This window comes from Molossus molossus, unplaced genomic scaffold, assembly GCF_014108415.1.
Source record: "Molossus molossus isolate mMolMol1 unplaced genomic scaffold, mMolMol1.p scaffold_m16_p_1, whole genome shotgun sequence".
Classification (NCBI taxonomy): Eukaryota; Metazoa; Chordata; class Mammalia; order Chiroptera; family Molossidae; genus Molossus; species Molossus molossus.
Genome location: NW_023425344.1, coordinates 241,150,333 through 241,171,157, shown reverse-complemented (window position 1 = coordinate 241,171,157; position 20,825 = coordinate 241,150,333). Strand labels below are relative to the sequence as shown.

The 20,825-nt window shown below is 52.8% G+C and overlaps 1 protein-coding gene across 4 annotated transcripts in view; it reads right to left on the bottom strand.

Moving 5' to 3' along the window:
• The window catches only part of DGLUCY (D-glutamate cyclase), a 65,290-nt gene that overhangs the window by 20,155 nt on the left and 24,310 nt on the right, over nt 1–20,825 (bottom strand). For all 4 annotated transcript variants that reach the window (XR_004960622.1, XM_036271162.1, XM_036271158.1 and 1 more), the window contains exons 3-9: nt 18,307–18,460; nt 16,761–16,959; nt 14,291–14,441; nt 13,115–13,237; nt 10,237–10,449; nt 4,348–4,608; nt 255–354 (exon numbers count right to left, since the gene is read on the bottom strand). Coding sequence is in view for 3 of the 4 variants with exons in the window: in XM_036271162.1 (XP_036127055.1) it covers nt 255–354; nt 4,348–4,608; nt 10,237–10,449; nt 13,115–13,237; nt 14,291–14,441; nt 16,761–16,959; nt 18,307–18,460 (1,201 nt within the window). In the remaining variant the exon portion in view is untranslated. The remainder of the gene's footprint in view (nt 1–254; nt 355–4,347; nt 4,609–10,236; nt 10,450–13,114; nt 13,238–14,290; nt 14,442–16,760; nt 16,960–18,306; nt 18,461–20,825) is intronic.

Genomic DNA, 20,825 nt, shown 5'->3' with positions numbered 1-20,825 from the left:
CTGCTCGCTTTTTTTTTTTTTTATCATTTTCTTCTCCCTCTTGCAAGAAGATGTGCCATCTCAGGGACCTGCTACTCCGAGAGACCCTGTGTGAAGCCCCAGGACACTCTGAAGGCCCCGGCCCCGCTGGTTACTGGCCCACTGGAACCCGTGGCTCTGGAGGGCTGACGTGTACAGGAATGTCGTTGTCAAAGTTCACTGCACATGGGCTTTTCCACCGTCACCGAATCTAGACTGGGAAGGGACACACATACCGAGGAGACTTGGGGTCCCTGTCATCGCAGAGGAGCGCCCGAGCCGCTCCTGCCGACCCGCCTTGGTAAGTGAGCACCGGGAGCTGGGTCTTCAGAACACCTTGAAAAGAAAGGCAGAGTGGGTGCCCCAGCCTCACGTCAATTTGGGGAATTCCTGTCGGCTTTTCAAAAATGTCTTTGGAAATGATCATTTCCATTACTGAACAACATTTACCTGTGGAATACTTAGTTAGGTAAGCCAAGACTTCGGCCCAGTGGATACTTAGGTTTACTTACTTTTGGTCCTGAGTAAACCCTGGGGTTGGTGGAGGGGGAGATGAAATCGGCTGGTGTCACCGCTACTGTGGGCTAGTGAACAAGCCCACACGGGCGCTGCAGACCATGTGAACACAGCCTGCTCTGAGCCACGGGCATCGTGATGCTGGGGACACATTTGGGTGCCCTCGGTGACAATGAGCCAGCCCTTTGCTAAGCACGGGACGTGTAGGCTCTCACTTAATTTTCACAACAGTTCTGTGTGATAAGAACCAGTGTGATCCCCATTTTACACAGGAGGGAAACTGAGGCGCAGAGGTGCTGCATCACTTAGGCAAACAGGCAGCCGACCAGAGCAGGGGACATAAACTATACCCGAGTGGGCTCACAGGGTGGGCAAAGCCTCGGGAAAGGGAGGTCGAGGCAAGCGGAGACCTTGCACCTGAGCTACAGAGACCAATCTATCAACGTGGTTAATTTATACTCAAGATGAGGAAAAAATGACTCAGCTTTTTCTTCTTTAAACATTTCCTAGGCTTCTGTTATAAAAATAACTGGAATCTTTTTCATTAAAAGGTCAAATCACTTTTATTTTCTTCGTCCACACATAATGAAACCTCTGTAAAATCCAACACAGCCAACCTCACCCGCTAAGCCACTGTGTGGATGAGCCCAAGTCTGAGCTCAAGTTCATGAGCCCCCGAGGCCGGCGACCAGGTGAGCAGGAGGCCAGAGTGACTCCTGGGAAAGTGGGCAGCTAAAAATACCCCCCAAAGCAGTTCTTAAATGGAAACAATTGCTGGCTGTTGGTGGCAGTTGGCACAGTTGGCGGGCCCTTCTCCTTGGTGACAGTACAGTCCCCTGGTTTTCTCCTTCCCCAGCGCGGCTCCTTCTCTGTCTCCCGGCTGACTACCCTCCTCCCCTTCAACCTCTCAACATGGAGCGTCCCAGGGCACAACCTGGGTCCTTTCCTCTGTCTCCACTTGTTCTCTTGGTGATGTCATCCAGTGTCTTTGATTTCAAAAGTCATCAATGTGCCAACCACTCGCTAATTTATCTCGCCAGCCCAGACTCCTCTCCTGAACTTGACTCGTAGATCTAACCGCCTGCTGGGTCTCCGCTGTGTCTCTAGTAGGCGCCCCGCTCTATCAGTCACCCAGGCTACACCCTGCACTCTTGTAAGTTGTAACTGTGGCAAACACGTCGCCTAAAGTTGACCACCTTACCCTTTTTTGAGTGCACAGTTCTCCGGCATTAAGTACATTCCCGTGTTGTCTGACTGGCATCACCGTCATCTCTAGAACGTTACACCTTCCCAAACTGGAACTCTGTACCCACTAAACACTAGCCCTCACCCCCGCCCCCCACAGTGCCTGGCAACCACCGTGCCCTGTGGTTTCAGTTACTCTAGGGACCTCATGTAAGAGGAACCACAGTGTCTGTCCTCTTGTGTCTGGCTTATTTTACTTAGCATGACGTCTTCGAGGTTCGAGTTGTAGCATGTGTCAGGATTTCCTTCCTTGGGAAGGCAGAACGATCCTGCGTGGCGTGAGAGACCCCGCTGCGTCCCTCCGCGCATTCCCGGACAGACGCCTGGGTGCCTGCGTCTCTTGCCTTTGTGAATAATGCCGCTATGGATGTGAGTGTGCAAACATCTGTTTGAGCCTGTTTTCAGTTTTTTGGATATAGACCCAAAAGTGAAATTGCTGACTTATATAGATATTTCCTATTTTTAATTTTTTGAGGAGCCACCCTATGATTTCCACAGTGGCTGACCAGGTCACATCCCCACCGACAGTGCGCAGGCGTCAGCCGGCTCCACCCACCGCCCTGTCCCGGTTCACAGCAGCTCCATCCCTGCGGTCACCTGCCAGCACCTCAGAGCAACCCGATTCTTCCAGCTCACACCACATCCATCCGCCCAGGGGGACTCTGCCTTCAAACACAGACTGTCTGGCTCCTTCTCACAGCCTCCTCTGTACATTCATCTGTCTGGGTTCCCAGAAATCAGAGTCTGAGACAGGGACTTGGGTGCGGGTGGCTTCTTTGGGAGATGACCCCAGGAGGCAGGTGGGAGGGAACAGGAGAAGACGGGAAGGAGGAAGAGCCAATAGGAGGGAATGTGGATTTTCTAGGTTGCTGTTCTAGGCTCCTGTCCGCTACTGGTTGAGCCCCCCACAAAGCCATTAGCTCCCAAACTTCCAGGCTGAGTGGTTTATCACAGCTTTGGAGAAACTCTGCAGAACACTGGCTGGGTGGGGCTGGTCAGGTCAGTGGGACTCAGAACGTCCACCCTGCAGCTGAAATCACAAGGGGGCCAAAGGGACCCCCTCCAAGCCACCCTCGTCTCCTGCAATATCCTGGCCAGTCTCCTGTTTCTACAGCCACCAGGGGTCATTTAAAACCTGAGCCAGGCCCTGGCCGGTTGGGCTCAGCGGTTAGAGCGTCAGCCTGTGGTCACTCGGGTTCAGTTCCCGCTAAGGGCATGTACCTCGGTTGCAGTTTGTCCCCGGCCCTGGTTGGGTCGTGTGGGTGGCAGCCACTCAATGTGTCCCTTTCACGTCGATGTTTCTCTCTCTCTCTCTCCCTCCCACTTTATCTGAACAAAAAATGGTAAAAAATGTCCTTGGGTGAGGATGAAAAAAAAAAAAACCTGAGCCAGGACACGGCCCCTCTCTGCTCAGTGGCCTCAAGGGTTCCCCACCCCACCCAGAGGAAAAGGCCAGGTGCTCACAGTTCCCTCGAGGCCCTTCCCGGTCTGGCCCTGTGCCAGGCTGTCAGCTGGCCACTGCCCTCTCTTACACTCCACCTAATGGCCCGTCCTGGCCGTGGGAACAGCCTGGACATTCTTCCTCCAGCCAGCCCTGGCCTCACTCCTTCATCGACTTCAAGTCTTGGCTCCAATGGTACCTTCTCCACGAAGACTTGTCTGACCACCTTGTTTAAAACCACAGCCCACCACCTGGGCCACGTTACTTCACTTTCCCTATGTGGTTTACTGTCTGTCACACTGCAGTGGAATATACGCCCCACGAGGGTGGGACTGTTACCAGTTCTGTTCACCGATGACTTTCAAGAGCCAAAAGTAGTGCCTGGCACATAGTAGGTGCTCAACACACATCTGTTGCCTGATGTGGGTTCTGTTCAGACACGACCTTTTGGAAACTTCCGAAGCCACGGGGGCTTCAGGGTATGCCTTGCAGGGTGGGAGCCCTGTTTAGAGGCTAAAAGAAAATACTTCCTGAGGATGCATTTTTGAGGGACACAGAGAGACAGGCAGTGGGAGGCAGGTGAGATTCACTGGGCTCCCCGCTTGTGCCTGAGCAGCACCCGCAGCACGGAGGCCAGGCGAGGCACCTGAGGCAGACCTGGGCACCCTAGCTCTCAGGCATCACTCGCAGCTCTGATGCCACCTGGGTGCTCTGGACCTGAGCAGTGTGGGCATCCCTTCCCATCTGCGCCAGGAGACGCCGCTGTCTGAGCCTCTCGACCACTCTATTCCGGGCTGTCCCACCCCCAACCCCAGGGGACCAGGATGTCCTGGGTTGCTGAGTCCTCTCTAGGTCACTCCCACCTCTCACAGGGAGGGCACAGGTACATGGGCTCTGAGGCCTGATGGACTGGGTTCAAATTCCAGATCCCCATTCCCACCTCAGTGCATCACTTGGACCTCTCAGAGCCCCAGTCCCTTCCTCTACAAAATGGCAATAATGTCACTGGCTCATAACAAAGAGTGTTCTTGAGCTTTAAGGACTTAAAACGCCCATGTCCAGTGCACAGCAGAAGCTCCACACACTGACTCCGTCCACCGCCCCCCCCCCCCCCTCACTCTGCTCACCTCGCTCAACAGCCTCCTCAACAAGCTTCTGGAACAAACTCCAGGCCCTCTGGTCAACGATCAAGGAGACGCCCTTCTCCAAGGCCTGCAGGAAGGCGGCCAGAGCAATGGCTCCCGGCGGCCCGTCCGTCTCTTCCGGAGGCTCGTGGTTGAAATGCGTGGGGAAGCCGGTGGTGATGAGCACGGAGCGGGCGTGGGACAGCGACAGAGAGGCCCTCAGCAGCTCATCTTTGCAGAGCAGGTGCCCGACCCCCCTGTTGCCTAAAATTACAAATAAAATCGCAAAATACTGTAACTGTGTTTCAAGGAGAAACATATGCAAACGGTACGTTGGTTTTTTGTCTGTTTCGGAGGTGGACTGGAGGGATGTACGTGAGGCTGCTGAAGCTCACCAGGATACGCGAGCTTCCCCCCGCCCAGCAGTGAAGGGTAGCGGGGCGGATGGCGGAGCAGCCTCCCCTTCAGTTAGCTGTGGCACAGACCAGGTTCTCTCGGTAACAATCCTAGACTGGTCCAAGGGGAAAAAGAGAGGAGTGATATGTGCCACCTCTTGGCCACATACCTCCCAGGTGCACCTCCAAGTCTTCCCTTCCTGGGGGCTGGACACTGACGCCCCCTAGGGGTCACATGGTGTGATGGCAGAGCTGCTGGGTCCCTGAGTGACTGGGTGGAGCAGATCCCCTTCCAGCTGAACTAGAACACATACCCTGGAAGCCCCACCTGGACTGTTGCCTGAGAGGCACATATTTCTATTTTATTTGAGCAAAGCATCTTGGGGTGTACTTGTTATAGCAAACCCCACTACAAGGAACATAGGAGGAGGAAGGGACACAGCACCGTCTTAGTTGGGGATTCCCCAGAACAGGACACCAAGACAGGGGCTTGGGTGCAGGTGTTTCCGTGGAAAGTGAGCCCAGGAAACAAGTCAGAAGGTGGAGGAGGTGACATGGCAGAGAAAGGGGAGAGAAGTCACTAAAGGATGTGTGTGCCAGCAGATTAACCCTGAAGGCACCTGGGGCTCAGCCTGCTCAATGTCCTCCAAGAAATGGTGTGGATCACACCTGAGGACTGTCCTTCCAGAGGACGGACACTGGGCATTTATGACCTGGCTCCTGCCCCCTGCTGGGTGAAGGCTGCCCATCAGGACACCCTCGGCACTCCTGGCTGTGCCTGCCCTGGGGGAGGAGCAGAGAGACCCAGCCTGTGGTAGCAGCTATTGCCCCGGGAACTGCCCTCTGCCGCTGGGGTCTGGGCAGGGCACCAGCAGCATCTGCCACGGCCGTTACCAGAGGCTGCCAAGCTGTCCCAGCCGGGCAGCAGAGCCTTCCGACCCTCGTCTCGTATCACTGTGCCTTTGTCTACACTCAGGTCAGCTCGGAGCACAGGTGTGCCACGTGAAGCAGGATGTGACACAGAACTTCCATCCCGGCTGTGGCTAAAATGAGAGCTGGGCCTAAGGGACGCGAGAGGATGTCGGCCCGCGTCTGAGGTGCCTGGAGACTAGAAGGAACACAGGGTTTGCATTTTTGTTATGGAGGGAAAGTTCCAGATTTAGAATCTGGAAACTTCGATTCAAATCCAAGTTTTGGCACATTATATCCGTGTGACCATGGCCTCGTCCTGGACTGCTCCGAACCTCGGTGGCCCTCCCTGGAGTACGGGGGTGGCCCAGGCGCAGGGAAGCAGGGGAAATGGCTCTCACACACGGTCAGTGGGAGTGGAAACTGGAACCCTGTCTGGGGGGGTTGGGACCTTAGATGTGTACACTGGAGCCAGCAATCACTTCTAGGAACGTTTCCTAATAAAGTGATCATGTAACAAACATAGTCATAGGGATGCTCGCTGCAGCATTGTTTATGGTGTCAAATAGTAATAACATTGGTGGGACATTTGTAAAATAGAATTCTATGCAAACAGTAAAAATATTGTTCTAGAAGACTAATGACATGGGAAAATGTTTACAGTGAATTAAAAAGGTTTTTGTTTTCATCCTCACCCGAGGATATTTTTCCATTTATCTTCAGATAGAGTGGGAGGGAGGGGAAGAGAGAGAGAGAGAAACATCGATGTGAGAGAGACACATCAACTCATTGCCTCCCGCACAACCCCGACCAGGGCCGGGGATGAACCACAACCGAGGCATGTGCCCCGGACTGGAAGTGAACCCGTGACTCCCCGATCCACGGGCCGATGTCCCAACCTCTGAGCCAAACCAGCCAGGACTAAAAAGTTTTTTAAAAGTCAGGTTCTAAATCGCTAAGATCTGGTAACAGCCCAAGTGTCCATCAGTAGATGAGTGGATAAAAAACCTGTGGTACATACACACAATGGAATACTATGCAGCTGTAAGAAAGAAAGATCTCTTATCCTTTGAGATGACATGGAGGGACCTGGAGAGTATTACGCTAAGCGAAACAAGCCAATCAGAGGAAGACAAATGTCATGATCTCACTTATTTGTGGAATATAATGAACAAAACAAGCTGATGAACAAAATAGACCCAGAGACATAGAAGTAGGGTACAGACTGATAACCCTCAGAAGAGGGGGATGGAGGGAGGAAAGAGATAAGCCACAGAACTTACACGCATGTATGTGTAACCATGGACATAGACAACAATGCTGGGTTGGGGGCTGAATTGGGAGGAGCGTGTGAATTAGGGAAAAAGAAGAAACATCTGTAACAAAAAAAAGAAAGAAAGAAAAACAAAAGTCAGGTTCTAAGATAGGATCCCAGCATGATTCATGTACATATAAATATACAAGGGTGGGCCAACGTCAGCTTTGTATGTGAGTATGTGGAACACAGAGTTAATAAAGATATTATGATGATCATAACCAGCATGTCTTTTTCCACAGGAACAACTGTAAAGCTACTTTTGCCCACCTCGTATATTGTTTTTGTTTGTTTCAGTCTTATAGGTTCAGGCTGAAGAAAAAACCTTAAGAGCAAACATGCTAGTGTTAACAACGGTTAACTGGGATGGGATCCTGGTCATTTTTATGGCCTCTTTACTCGCCTATATTTATACAGTGAACATGAGTTGCTGTTGATCACGGGGGAGAAAAATAACACTTTAAAAGAAAACAGTTGGACTGGAACCTATTTCACAGGAAGTGGTGAGCACCGAGAGAGAAGGAAAGAGGATTCTGTCAACCTTCAAGTGGCCTCTGTATTTATGAAGATTTTAGTAGTGCAAACATCATTATCATAAACCCTGTATTCCTTCAGAGTCTCTCAAGTGCAAGCCACCGTCCCCTCAGAAATGACGGAGTGGCTGTCACTATGCGCAGTGAGTGGGCTCGGTCCATCGCCGTTCATCGTGTATCTGCTTATTTCATGCAGTAGGAATGAAGCATCTGCTGTTCCGGAGGGTTAAAGATGGTCCTTAATAGGTGATATTGGCACGCCCAGACAGTCCTAAATCTGCCTTCCCCCGAGCCTCACGCTTCAAGACTGACGCCCAGTCTGCACAAGCACAAAGGGGGTGCTGCGGATGACCTCCCAGGTCATTTTTATCCCGGCCGGTGTGGCTCAGTGGTTGAGCATCGACCTAACACCAGGTCATTTTTATTAAACTGTGAGTGGACTGCGTCTGCAGTAAATGTACTTCGCAGTTATTTTTTTTTTCTGAGCTAATGGCAGTCAATAATTCATCTTCCCTCGTGATCCTTGAGCTGAGTGGGAGAGCCATCAGTGTAGATAAGAATGTTTGTGGGTAATAGAGAAAGTGTTACAGAAATTTTTAAAAAATCCACCAAGGAGATCAACTGTGTAAGAGGGTCTAGGTATGCACAGCCATGAGCATTTACCTCTGTACATACGTATGTCCTAAAAGGTGCATAATGGGTGGGGGTAATGTCCCACATTCACTGTGTGTCTGTATGTTAAGAGAACCATATTCCCTGCAGAATGAATGAATGAATGAATGAATGAATGAATGAATGAACAACCTAACAGACAAGCAAACAAGCAAAAAGCCATGTCCTGTGATTGCACAGGAACTTTTGTTACTGCAGAGCCCTCTATAATTGGGGGGGGAGGGGGGTTCCTGGGCCACAGTTAGCCACACAAAGGCACCCAGCTGTCTGCTCAATGGCCCTGCTCAGGCACTGTTCTCTACCCAGTGTCACCATGATCAGCTCTGCCTGGGTCTCAGGACTCCAGCCTGGAGTGTCGACCTCCCCAGGTTGGTCTCACTCTTCTGCTCTCCACAGGGACCCCACCACCATCAACCCAGGTTTCTGCTTGGAGAACAGATATCAGGTGGGCCAGCCCGGAGACCACAAACCCCTTCGCAGACAGTCCAAGTGCAAAGAACCCAGGTCTAGAATCACAGCCATGAGAAGGCAGGTGAGTAATCAGGTGTGGGGCCTGAGGGGCCTGAGTGCACTTAACTGCCTAGGAGAGGCTAACACACCATTTGCATTCCGATTCCGTGCTACCCAACACTTAGTGATCACGGCCTGGGAGTCAAGGGCGTGGGTTCAAGTTCTGACCAAACATCTACTTCCATCTACCAGGTCTGTGGATTTGGGCAAGTTTCTTAACCTTATATGCCTCAGTGTCCTCCTCCATGAAAGGAAGTTCATAATAGCTGCCTCACAGGGTTATTGGGAGAATTTAATAAGCTGAAACATGTAAATGCTTTTAGCACATGCCTGGCCCAGACAGAGTAAACTCAGTAGATAATAGCTATTTTTCTTATTACCTATCAGAACCCCGAGAGGGAGGTATAATTGTTATTACTCCTGTTGTACTGATGAGGAAACTGAGGTGGAGAGCAGCTGTGAAGTGTACGCCTTACTTGTCTGTGAGCCTTTATCACCACGAAAATAAAACAGAAAACCCACAAACCACCCATGCACAAGGGCGCCCTCTGCTGGCCATTGGGATTAGAAATGTGGCTTTTAAAGGAAGATGCAGAAGTTGAAAGCCCTTCAACCAGCTTCCAGCAATCCTCCTCCTAATTGGAACCAGACCCCTCATGGTTCCCACTAGCCCTGTCCCTGGCTAGCAAGCCAGAGGCTCACAAACCACAGAAGGGCTGTCTTTTGAGACACAACTGCAATATACATGTTGGCTGCAAACTGTTGTGAGGCAAACTAGGGTGCTGCCCACCAGGGTCCCCCAGGGAGTAGCAATCCAGCCCCTGCCCTCCCCTGCTGCCTGGTACAAAAAACCTGTTCTATGCCCAATCCCAGGGCAATGGCACCAATAGGGAAGATTGGGGCCACTGTTAAATACATGGGTGATGTTTAAACTGTGTCATCTGGTTACATAGACAGCCGTCTCCCTTTTTCTTACCTCGCCAACTCCAATTTAGTTCTGGCAACGTATCCAGCTAATGAGCTTGCCTCCCAAACTCCCTCCCATGTTTAAGGTTGAACATTTTGGGGGGGAGGGATAAAGAAGAAAGAATCACCCATAATTCCACTACCCAGAGATCATCACTATCAGTATTTTGGTGCATTTACTTTTAGCCTTTTTGGGATTCGTATACAGTATACACATTTTTTTTTAATCCACACCTGAGGATAATTTTCCATCTATTTTCAGATACAGTGGGGGGGGGGGAGAGAGAGTGAAAGAAATAGAGGGTGGGGGGTAGAGAAACACCGATATAAAAAAAGACACATTGATTGGTTACCTCCCACATGACCGCAACCAGGGCCGGGGACAAACCACAACCGAGGTACGTGCCCTTGACCAGAGTTGAACCTGCAACTTTTTGGTCCGCGGGCCAACACTCTAACTGCTGAGCCAAACCGGCCAGGGCAACATTTTTAAAAACCATAGTGCAGATACAATTGTATGCTGTCTGTTTCATCACGTCAGTGATGGATTGATTTCCCCAGGCCATGACGGTGTGAATGCTTTGTTTCTTACCTGGGTCTATGCCAATTATAGTCTCCAGCTCTCTGATCTTCTGAACGGCTGAAGCTGATGCAATGCTGTAGTGCAAAGGATCTTGGGAAATGGGAACGACCTCTGGAATTCCCTCAGGGGTGAGACAACTGGCTGGAGCCTCCGGACCCTTCAGATCCTCCAGGTGGGTCATAACGGTGCAACCTGGAGCGCTGGTGAAAGCCAGCGGAGTCTCTAAAACACACAGCAAGAGGGATGAGCCCGCCCTGTGGCATCAAACCCCATCCACCCTGGTCCAGCCTGCTGTTGACGGACACGTTGGCGCCACGTACCCCTCTGCCAGCTGCACTCCTTACACGATTTGCTGGCACCATATGCTGGCTTATGGCTTAATCAAGTTCCACTTAAACAGGAGCCCCCAAATTTTAAGAAAGTGAACATGAGGTGACTGTGGGAGAAGAAGTGGGGTGTAGCCACAGCTGCAGTCGGGGCCCTGGGGTTCATCAGTTTAATCCCGTGGACATGAGGAAGCACCTACCGAACTCTACCATGCACCAGCCAGACTGCTTCCCTTTGCAGCAAATGTTCGATTTGCTAACGAGTAGCTCTCTCTGAATGTAGCTTCTGTTTTTCTCCTAGCACTTGTCTCTTGCTTTGGTTTATGCTAATTTTATTTTTTAAAACACTCTCCCCAACGGACAATGTGAAGCATTGAACAGAGTTGTTAAGAACATGACTGAGGCCCGGCAACACCTTGAGTTTGGGATGCAACATTATCCTCTCTAAACCTGCACCCACAACTATAAAATAACGATCATGCCTCATGTGCTGGTCAGAACGAAACTGGAAAATGCACGTGAAAGTGTTCGGTCAAGTGCCTGGTCCGGCGTGAGCCCTCCATAAATGACGGCTTGCCTCTTGAACCAGGTGCTGTGTCTTGCTCATTCTGTGTCTTGCGCCTGCCCATCAGGTGTTTTGTTCTTACTGTTCTTAGCTTACATCTGCTTTCTTCGGGGTCTTATTATCCTTGGGCCTCTCACCCCACTCAGTCGTGTGCTCCCGGAGATGAGGGACCATTGCCTATTCATCTCAGGATCCCACACAGTGCCTCCCACATAAAAGGTGCTCAGGAAATGTACATGTGAACTGAGGAAACACCTTAGATTTCACAGAAAACAGTGGAATGTCTTCTAACTTCACTTTTAGATGATGTCGAAGGAGAAGTGGCAGAGGTTCGGAGGAATGCGATCACCGTGCTTCTGGACTTTGGACAGTCCCTACAACTGGCTACTCTACAGCCAGGTACACCGCAGCGCAGCCAGCTCAGAGCGCGACAGGGGTGCCCCTCAGCTGGGAGGTGCAGCAATTCATCTACTGCTAACAGAAGTTTAGATTTTAGAGTTTGAACATGATTTTTGTAATTTAGAAAGATTCAAGGTTGGTTCTGACCACTATTGTCACTTGTTCTCATTTATGATCAAATATATGATCACAAGTCCGAACTAAAGGGCTGGAGTGTGCAGGGATGCCCAGGGCAGCGAGACCCCTGCTGCGGGCACCCCCGTGGCTGCAGCAGGAGAGGGGGTGAGGCCACCGTGCTGGAGGGTACTTGCTGCATGAGTGTGGGTGAGTGTGCACACGTGAGCACACACATACTTGGAAAGGACCATAAGCTCCCTGAGAACTGCATCTTGTCTTATGCAGAATTTTTTCCTAAGCTCTGAGCCCATGCCTGGCACATAGTAGGTGCCAATACATTTATGTTAAATAAACAGAATCCCATGGGTGTTGGGTTGTACGCCTCATCAGCGTATCAGAGATATCTTTTCCTATCATGAGCTAAAGTTCCATGAACACTTTCAAACAAACTGAAAGTGATGCTCAATTCTATGGTTTGTAGTGCAAGTGTGGCCGACACTACAATGTTCTAGTGTCTACGACAACGGGCAGCAACAGTTATTTATTTTATTTTATTTCTTTTAGAGTGGGAGGAAGAGAGAGAGAAACATCGATATGAAAGGGACACATCAAGTGGTCGCCTCTAGCACGACCCCAAGCAGGGCCGGGGAGGTACATGCCCTTGGCCGGAACCGAACCTGCAACTCATTGGTCCAAGGGCCGACGCTCTAACCGCTGAGCCAAACCAGCCAGGGTGGCAATAGTTATTTTTATGTTTCTCTCCTGTCCCACCCTTACTGTGAGCTAGTTAGGGCCCTCATGTGTCTCTTCGTTGTAACAGCACCCTGGGCCTCTGGGTAAAAGTGCACTGACAGCATGGATTGCGAGCGCCATGTGGAATGGTTCATTCACTTGTGTTGCTTGTTTTCACCTTTGCTGGCAAAGCCACACCAACCTCCACAATGTCTCAAAAGGTCAGTCTAAAAGAACAGGCTATCAGCCTTCTACAGAGAGAAATATATTTAATCAAGATGTATTGGAGCCCTGGCCAGTGTAGCTCAGCTGAGCGTCGTCCCATGCACCGAGAGGTCACTGGTTCAATTCCTGGTCAGGGCACATCCGGGGTTGCAGGCTTGATCCCCAGTAGGGGGGGCGTGCAGGAGGCAGCCGATCAATGTTTCTCTCTCACATTCATGTTTCTCTCTCTCTTCCTCTTCCTTCCTCTCTCTCTAAAAATCAATAAAAACATATATATATGTATGTGTGTGTGTATTTAAAAAGATGTATTTTAGCTGAAGGACAAGCAAGCTGAAGGACAAGCAAGGGATAAAGGACCCATCCCTGGAATGAAAAAAGAAGAAGCCAGATACCTTTTCACTGTGGGCTATACGTCTCTCATGACTTGACGCAGTCACTGCACCGTAAGCCTGGCTTTTCAGGAACTACAGCCCCACCAGCTGCCATCCCAGGTCAGAGCACTGCCCGCTGAAGCCCAACGTACTGTAGCTGCTGACAGCTTCGAGACTGGTCAGCGGAGAAGGCCAGAACACCGGGACCTCCCCTGGCTCACACACCACAGCATGCCCGTAGTCAGGTTTGGAGAGATCTCGGATTCCCAGCATTTCTGCAGAGGGAGAAAGAAAAGTAATTCCTCCGGGTCCTGCACCGGCCGCTACCATCCGAGCTGAACATGCTGAGAAGTGCGTGGTTCCTTCTCCAAGAGGAGCTCTAGTCATAGGACTGCCGTGGGTGGCACTGGAGAAGGGCGGGGAGAAAAGAAATCGGCCTTGACTTGGTGACTTCTCGTCCATTTGGAGCGATGCAGACTCTCCGAGCCCTGCTGTGCACTCAGAGGAGGCTCGGGCACATTCCGCCCAACACCTCCATGCACAGACTGCTAGCGAGGGCAGTGTTTTTGAATTTATGTTGGTACAGACCAACTCATGCAATGCAGACCTAAACTCTGTTGCCTGACCACCAACAGTGTCCCTACCCCTGGCCGGCCACTGAGTGTTCACAGGGACAGCAAAGATGGGTGCCACTCATGAGAAAACTGGGCAGACACTCTGCTGTGGGCGGACCTGAGATCACTGTTCTGTGAGGAGGTGGAAGTGTTGATTGCATGCTCACAGAATGCCAGGCTCGGTCGGAGTTTCCTGTTACACGGCCGAGCAAGTTCAACTACCCTAAGGCTCACTCGCCCCAGGGCCCAGTCCAAGGCTCCCACTGGCCCCTCTGGGAGCCGCCGAGAGGCCTGGGCAGCTTCCACTCTTGGACCTGCTCACTTACTCTCAGGTTTCTTTTCCTCACTCAGACTGAGTTCAGATGCTGGGGATCCATGGATTTCAGTTCAGGTTAACATCTGGAAGGAAGCTGTGTCCTACCCAGAATTGCCTCTGAACAGCCTAGACTAGCGGCTGCTGAGCTCCATCTCAGGACAAGCAGCTCTGCTGCCTTGCTCCACCACCTGCTTCCCCCACCCCAGGTTCGCCTGAAGTTCACAGGAGCTGTTCTGCCAGGGGCAGCACCTTTAACCCCAGGGGCGTCTGTAAACCCAGCAGTTAATACAGCGGTGGGAGGGCAAGCTATAGGAGCTCAGGAGCACAGTAAGTTCCTGTCTGCTCAGGCCAAAGCCCCAGGGCAGCTGTCAGAACCATGCACACGCGTGGACACTGACCTGGGTCGCCGATGTGAATGGGTTGTCCCTGCTCACCCATCATGGAGCAACTGGCCTGCACCAGCCCTTCCAGCTTGTCCTTGGGGATGGGCCTCATTGTGACCACCAGAGGGCAGCAAAAGCCAGCAATGGTGGCGCAAGGCACTGTTGTCTGCCAAGAAATCAAGTTAAAAAAATGTTAAAAAATAGAATTAGCACAGATCGGAGCTCTGAGTACAAAGAGTTCAAGGCAGTGAATGAAGTAGGTAGGAGGTCCCAGTAGCTTTTATAAAAATATAGCTTCTGCTTTCGTGCGACATACAGATGAGGAACTTTGCTGGTCATTATTGGTCTAAAACAGAGAATGTTAACTCTGTGTGGGCTGTGGACCCCTTCGGGAGTCTGGCGCAGCTACGGGGCCCCATCAAAGTAATGTTTTTAACCACAGAAAAGCAAATGCACAGGATTATAAAGGAAACCAGTTATACTGCAAATGCCGCTATCAAATTGTGAAAATGTATGATACAGCAACATGTATGTTTCTTCATTAACAGGTGAAGGAGCAAGACGACAGGGCTACCAGTCCAACGTTGAAGTCGTGACCAGCACGCTGTCCCTGAGATGTCTGGGAGAACTGATGCGACATGAAAACGTCTGGTTCCCAGGGGTCGGTCGACATGACCAAAGGAAACGCTCACTGTTAGTCTGAGGCTCTGAAAATAAAAACATGATTTTCCTTTCCATTCAGTTTCATGGACCCTCTGACTTTTCTCCATGGGCCTCAAGTGGCCGTGGCCCACGGGTGAAACCTCTGGGGAAATCGGGGCAGAGGGACCCAAGGGAGCAGGAGTCCGGTCCCCTCGGCCTCAAGAGCCCACAGAGGGAATGGAGGCCTGTGCCCGGACCCACTGGGCGCTGCCTCTCTGTCCTGCCTCGACAGGAGCTGCCCGGGATGACCTGTGTGACTCACTGGCGGAGGTGTTTCCCCGGTGGATTCTGGACCCTGCAGAGGGGCTTGTGAAAGACTCAGCACACGGCCGGGAGGATATCTGCTGGGACGGACTGGCGGCCGCCCGGAGGGTGTGCTGGCAGCACCCGGGCAGCAGCCGGCGCAGACCTGGGTGCGCCGGCCAGGGCAGCATCTGCGGAACAGCGCCCGGGAGGGGCCCCATGCCAGGACCCTCTCGGACAGGCAGCAATCCCCAAGGCCGAGGCACCTCCTTCTCGGGTGCACTTCATCCCCTCAGAGCAGCCCACTGACTCCCGGAGGGCGGCAGGGCCACTGCTCCCAGAAGCCGATGGGCAGAGATGTCGGCCTGAGACAGGCTGCTTGGTAGCCACCGGGCAGCGAGGTGGGTGGGGAACCAGGGCTCTGCTGGCCGCGGACTCGCGCAGTGACAGGCACCTCTGCAAAGCAGCGGTTAGTCACCCCTCCACTGCTGACATTTTAGATGGCAGCCAGGAGTCCTGGGTCCAGTCTGACTTTGGGACCTGAGAAAGTCCTCTTTTCTCTCTAGGCCTCAGTTTTCTCAACTAAAATGAAAGGCCACCCGTGATGGGCACGAGGTCCTCCCAGTCTCACCTGCTAACGGGCTGAGTTCCCGGCTGCCCCTGCCCTGGGCCTGCCAGCTGCGGAGGCTCGGCCCCGCCCTTCCCTACTTGCAGGCAGACCACGCAGGCACCTGGTCACCCTGCCGGCAGCCTTGCTTCTCATCAGAGGCAGCTCGGGCCTCTCTGGCAGGAGCCCAGACCGGCAGGCTTTCAGAAAGCCCTGGAGCCCGACACAAAATCCTGTCTGAGCCCTCCACAGAGAAACCTGGCGCGGGCCACTGGCTGGCTGGCCATCAATCCAGCGAGGTAACTTCTCAGACTTCACACAGATGTCCCCGGACGGGTCAGCGGGATGAGGGAGTCTAGTTCTTTCCCCACGACCAGCAGTGGCTGGGATAAAACCTGACAAGCAGAGGGGCAGGCCCTGACAGTGGGCACCTCCCAGGAGACAGGACCACCCTGCGATGGTGACCGCCAGCGGCCACCTCTGGCCAAGAACATGACCCAGCTTTCCTGACAGAAACATAACCCAGCAGCTAATGGCCTTGCCGCGGCTCTGCCACAAATCCCTGGGCATTCACCCGGCCAGGCACATTCTCACTGATGCCAGGAAGTTGGAGCCAGGGAGGATTTTCAGAAATCTCACCGAGATGCCCTGTGCAAGGAGCCAGAGAAATTCCAAACGGGGTTGGTTTGCACAGCCGCGGTGGTCGGCTGCAAGGGCTCGATTCCCCTCCCGGCCCGGGGCGCTCAGAGCAGTCCCGAAGCGGGCAGGAGGCTGGTGGCCCATTCCCCGGATGTGGAAACTGCCTGTCCTGAGCGGCTGGGCTGGGCCAGCGCCTAGGTCTCCCGCCTCCTGAGCCGATGTTCTCCCCACCACAGGGAATACAGGGCAATCCACATTTTCAAGTCAGTCTGCCCTTATGGCTCATGTCCCTACCTTGTATGCACCCACGTGGCCGTGGCCCGCTGGGTCTCTTCCGAGGAGCCCCACTTTCTCCAAGGCCCCTTCCAAGGAGAAGCTGCAGCCCAGGAAGAAGGTCACCATGTCCTTCAGCTGCTCCAAGTACTCCTCCAGCGAGGTCAGGCTGCCCGTGCAGGCACCGAACTCATACTTACGGAACTGGGGACGGTCCATCCTGGGGACAGGGAAAGAAAGTTCACAGACACCATATGGCCGTGGACCATGCACTTTCAAAATGGACCAGGGAGAGAGCAGAGGACAGCTGGGGCTTAAACTCGGTCACTGGCCTGAGGTCGGGAACGTAGCTTTGAGCAGAGGGCCTTGCTGGCATCCTTCAAATCTTGCCAGATTGGAAACTGTTAAATCAGCATGTATATACTGTCGCCCCTGCCCCACCCCATTATATGTCCTGTAACCTCAGAGACCAACCAAACCAGCACGAAGAAAACAATGGGGCCCCTCTGCCGTTGAGGCAGGGCCGCAGGCCCAGGGGCCAGTGGACACATGTCTCAGGGAGGCTCTCAGGGCTGGCCAGGGGCGGCCTTTCTCTTTCCTTAGAGAAACCCTCTGCAGGGCTGAACAACTGGTCACAAGCCTGTTCATCTGCTCCAAAGCCCTTTGGCTGAGCTGCCCCTCCATGCCAGGCGCAGAGCAGGTGACGGGGCTACAGTGATGGAGTGGACACAGGCCCAGCCCTCAGGAGCTCAAATCCCACAACGGCAGGTGCGACCAGTGAGTGTTCACGGTATGGGCAGAGGAGTGACGCAGGGAAGGAGAGATCCATTCTTTCCCACTAAGGGGGTGGTGCTGGAGTTGGGTTCTGAAGGATGCATAGGAGTTCACCCATTGGAAAGGACACAAGCACATCCTAGGCAGAGGGGGCAGTGGAGGCATCAGGCACCGTGGCCCACTGAGTGGTCTGCAGGTGCTGGGGAGAAGGTAAAGGAGCTGACTTCAGCCCAGGTGGGGTCTCTGAGGGACCCTCCCACCTCTGGAGTCCACAAAATGGTAACGGCAGATGTTCCTGGGAGTTTTCTTTCTGGGGAGGGCTGGGATGATGGAGTGGCAGGTTGGGGTGACCCTGGGCTGGTGCCAGGTCACTACGGTCCCTGATGGAGGCTAGGGTGTAAGCTGCAGGGGGGCAGGAAGAATTTCAAATGGGAGAGTCACGTGGCCGGATGCAGTGATAGGAAAAGTCACACCAGTGGGCCACTTCTTCCTCACCCTGTGCAGACGGGTTTCTGGCTTTGCTGACGATGTGGATGGATGGAGTCCTAGAGGGATTTCCCCAGGGCTGGGTTTTCTTGGTGAGCCCAGAGATTATACCCGGGGCAAGGGCAGGGGCAGGGGATGAATGCAGGAGTGGGAACGGGGTGAGGGTAGTGACTTTCTGAGCACCAGTCATGAATGAAGCTCCATGCCAGGGGTCCCGAGGCTGGACAGAGGTCCCTGGTGACAGAGACTCCTGGCTGCAGCAGCTGGCCACTGCCAAGCTTTAACCCCGCTAACCCATGAGTCTTACCTGGTGTCTGAGACAGCGCCCAGGGCAGGCAACGTCCACTTGCCTGGCTCGCTTCGGCCCAGCAGGGGCAGAGGGCCACTGTTGGCCTGGCAGAACTTTTCAAAGGCCGGGGCGAGGGACCTGTGCAGGGCCACTATGCTGGCTGGTCGGAGCCCTGGGTTTGGTGAGAGAAAGAACACACCCAGTCGGTTACTCTTGGTGGAGGCTTCTTAGTTTAACTTTTATTGCACTACAGCACACACAGAAAGTGCACACGCATGCACGGCTTGATGACCTCCGGAAATGAACACACCCACGTAACCAGCAGCCAGGTCCAGAAAGCAAACATTATCCCAGAATCCCCCTCACTCCCCTCTCAGTCACCTCACACCCCTCCCCTGCAACAGTAGCCACTGCCCTAACTTCTAACATCACACATTCCTTCTGCCTGTTTTTCATATAGTGTTCTTCACAGAGTGGAATCATCCAGTGCGGGTCTTTTGAGTGTAGCTGCTTTCACTCAGCAATATGTTTGGGAGAAGCACCCACATTGCTGCATTTAACAACCGCTGGTTCATTCTCACTGCTGTGTGGTGTCTTCATTGCCGTAGGGTATTCCCCCCCCAAACTATCACAGGTGGCATTTGAATGGCTTCCAGCGTGGCTGCAAAGAATATTGCAGTACATGCATTTGGGAGTACACGGGGGCACACTCCTACTTGGCAAACACCTAGGATTGTGGGTACATGTGTGTCCAGCTTTGGTACACACTGCCAAGCGGTTTCCAGCATGGTGGTACCAGTTTGCATTCCCACCCACCGGTGGTGTGGGTTCTTGGTCGCACCACAGTCTCTCCCACACTCAGCTTTGCTGACCTCTCTCATCCCAGCCACCCCGCAGGTGTGCGGAGGCATCGCACTGAGGTTTTAACGTGCATCGCCCGGGTGACTAAGGTGAGTGAGTGTAACATCGGCCATGGGGTATCCTTTTTGAGAAAGACTGTTCACATGTTTCGTCTGGGCAGATTCTTGGCTGAGTGGCTCACAGAATCCCCTGAGACCGGACAACGAATGGGTCTGGGCCGCCTATCACTGCCTGAGCCAATTAAGCAGAGACCAGGTTGAATCGTATATGGGCGTTTATTCCAATGTTGCCGCAGTATGGGGAGCAGTGGGTCACCCCTTACAGTCTGCCCTGGCCCCCTCACTTGCCAGCTGCTTGTAAAGGGCAGAGAAACAATGCCAGGCAAGGGGGGAGCAATGTGGGCGGGGGTGCAGGGGCTGGTGGCCAGTGAGTCACAGTCACGGTCCAGGGTCCAGCATTCGATAGATAATCAGGGTGCTACTCTTCCCATGATGCCCGGCTGCCCCCGGTCCTCAGGCAGGAGAACGGACAGCGTTCCCGAGGTGAACTCCCGAGGCGCTCCCCGCCCGGCCAGGTCAGAGCAAAGCAACCACGATCAACATCGCAAAGGATGATGGACGTTCTTCTGACTGTGGCTAGTGCCCCACTATGACTAGTTTTCTCACTCTTCCAGCATTTTCTATTAATTCCCATATTCTTTCCTACCCCTTTCACTCCCTCCAAAGGGATGTCGCAGCGGAGCTCTGGAGGAAGACCCAGTCCTCCTCTAGGTGGGAGGGGTTCGGGCTGTGGAGGCAAACAGCTGGGTCTGAGTGCCGAGTCTGCCCGCCCAGCAGTGCGACCCTGGGCTCCGTTTTCCCAGGGATAACGTGGCCGTAATCTCCAGACCTCAGTGAGACCTCTGTGTGCATATTACCTAGCACACAGTGTTCGGGAAGCAGAGGGTGGGTGACATTCACACAATGGGCCCCTGTATAGACACTTGAAGTTATGTTATGGAAGAAATATTTAATGACATTAAGAGGTGCTGGGGCTGCATCATTAAAGGGACAAACTAGGTAAACAAAACAGTGGGTTCAGCATGTTCTCTCATGTGGAAGGCAACCAATAGATGTGTCTCTCTCACATCGACGTTTCTCTCTCTCTTTCTCCCCCTCCCTCCCGTCTACTCTGGAAATCAATGAAAAAAATATCCTCAGGTGAGGATTAACAAAAATTAAAAATTAGGAATCATTCTATACCTGAAGAAAAAAACAAATTAAAAAAAAGTTATGTTTCAAAAAAAAATTATTTTCTTTTAAAAAGAAAATTTAAAAAAAAGGCCACCCCAAAGGAAAACATAATTATACTCTTGGAGAAGCAACTGTGGGCAGAGTTCTCCTAACGCCAGATTTGCTCCATCGTCACATGGACGTTTCTTTCCTGCAACAGTATCACCAGCTCATATTTGCCGAGTGCTCAGTACGCGCCAGCCCTCCGTGCTGTCACCTGTGATCTCTGCGCCCCTCTGTGTGGTGCAGGAGGAAACAGGCTGAGAGGGGACTACGTCCCCAGGGATACACAGCGGTGCCTGGCACAGCCTGGATGCCGACCTGAGACGCGAGGCCCGTGAGTCTCTCTCATGTGCCCACTGGGCTTTGGGCACCAGCCTCGCCAGGATGGGTCGGCCACGCCCC